The 1,997-nt window shown below is 52.2% G+C and overlaps 1 protein-coding gene across 1 annotated transcript; it reads left to right on the forward strand.

The window, feature by feature from the left end:
• The first annotated feature begins 728 nt into the window (after window positions 1-728).
• LOC148051105 (olfactory receptor 14J1-like) lies at window positions 729-1,688 on the forward strand. The gene has a single exon (XM_087738390.1). It carries the CDS (start codon window positions 729-731, stop codon window positions 1,686-1,688), a length of 960 nt encoding a protein of 319 aa, XP_087594516.1.
• Window positions 1,689-1,997: the final 309 nt, after the last annotated feature.

A 1,997-nucleotide genomic window follows, 5' to 3' on the forward strand; every position in this document is an offset into this window, starting at 1 on the left:
GAGGAGATGTGGGGACAGAGAACCAGCCCCTGGCAGGGACAGCTCCAGGCACCAGAGACGTGGGCAGGGAGTGAAAGGGATCTGCTCCCAGAAGCGCCATGGGAAGGTGGGGATTCAGGCACCTCTCTGCCATCCCCTGCACTGCAGATGCCTTCCCTGGAGCAACTCCCTGGTCTCCTCTCCCACCCAGAAGAGCCTCTGTCCCTATGGCCCCAGGGTCCAGGGCATGAGTTACCTCCTGCACAGCTGGACCTCCAGAAAAGAAGCACATGGGTCCTACAATTAATATTGATGTGTGCTTGTGTCTGTGAGGTGGAGAGCACAGCTGGGTATGGAGAAGGCTTCCCTGCATGCCTCTCTGCCTTCCTCTCCTTCCTTCATTGTTTTTGTTTTTTTTTGGAGCGTAGCAGTATCCTTCCTTGATTCCCTCCCTGTCAGCAATGCTCTTGTTCTCTGGGGCTGAGGTGGGGCTTCAGGTCAGCTTCTCTTCTAACTATGACTGGGGGTCCTTCAATGGAGGTATCTTCATGGGAACTAGGTGCCCACGGTCTATTTACAGCTGTGAGGCGCCATATCATTCAGTTGACAGGGTTGGGGACTGAGCTGACTCAGTACTCATTCAGCTCAGGGAGGGGGATTTCAATGAGAAATGGCATGGGATTTTCGAGAGAAGATTCTCCTAACCTGTCGCTGTCTATTCCTTTTTGGACAGTGCCCAGAGGAAGCAAATGTCCAATGGCAGCTCCATCACTCAGTTCCTCCTCCTGGCATTCGCAGACACGCGGGAGCTGCAGCTCTTGCACTTCTGGCTCTTCCTGGCCATCTACCTGGCTGCCCTCCTGGGCAACGGCCTCATCATCACCGCCATAGCCTGGGACTACTGCCTCCACACCCCCATGTACTTCTTCCTCCTCAACCTCTCCCTCCTCGACCTGGCCTCCATCTCCACTACTCTCCCCAAAGCCATGGCCAGTTCCCTGTGGGACAGCAGGGCCATCTCCTACCTGGGATGTGCTGCACAGGTCTTTTTCTTTCTCTTCTTGTTTGCAGCAGAGTTTTCTCTCCTCGCTGTCATGGCCTATGACCGCTACGTGGCCATCTGCAAACCCCTGCACTACAGGACCCTCCTGGGCAGCAGAGCTTGTGTCCACATGGCAGCAGCTGCCTGGGGCACTGGGTTTCTTAATGCTCTCTTGCACACTGCCAATACATTCTCACTGCCACTCTGCCAAGGCAATGTCCTGGACCAGTTCTTCTGTGAAATCCCCCAGATCCTCAAGCTCTCCTGCTCAGATGCCTACCTCAGGGAAGTGGGGCTTATTCTGGTGAGTGCCTGTTTCATCTTTGGGTGTTTTGTTTTCCTTGTGGTGTCCTATGTGCAGATCTTCAGGGCTGTGCTGAGGATCCCCTCTGAGCAGGGACGGCACAAAGCCTTTTCCACGTGCCTCCCTCACCTGGCCGTGGTCTCCCTGTTTGTCAGCACTGTAATGTTTGCCTACCTGAAGTCCCCCTCCATCTCCTCCCAATCCCTGGATGTGGTGGTGGCAGTTCTGTACTCTGTGGTGCCTCCATCAGTGAACCCCCTCATCTACAGCATGAGGAACCAGGAGCTCAAAGATGTCTTGAGGAAAGTGATTTCAAGGGCTTTTTTCTGGAGGCATAAACTTCCCTTCTGTCTCCACAAATAACTCCCATGGTAAACCATTCCAGGCCTTTCCTTTGTGAGGTTTTCTATTATCATTAGCATCACTATATTTGTCATTATCATTATCTTTTTCATTGTCATTATCATCATTATCATTATCACTATCATTATTGCTTCTTTGAGCTTTCTCTGTCTTGCCTGTAGCATGTATTTATGTATGTCTAGCACTGGGTCAGTGCTGAATCTCTCATAGCAGCTCTTTAATAAATGGCTTCTCCCCAGTGCAGTGCCTGAAGCCTCGACTTCTCTTCCAAAGCTGTTGCCAAGAGTGGTCATGAGCAACTGCACCCCA

The sequence above is a fragment of the Nipponia nippon genome, unplaced genomic scaffold (genome assembly GCF_047370975.1).
Source record: "Nipponia nippon isolate SJK-2023a ecotype South Korea unplaced genomic scaffold, ASM4737097v1 scaffold_69, whole genome shotgun sequence".
In the NCBI taxonomy this organism is placed as follows: Eukaryota; Metazoa; Chordata; class Aves; order Pelecaniformes; family Threskiornithidae; genus Nipponia; species Nipponia nippon.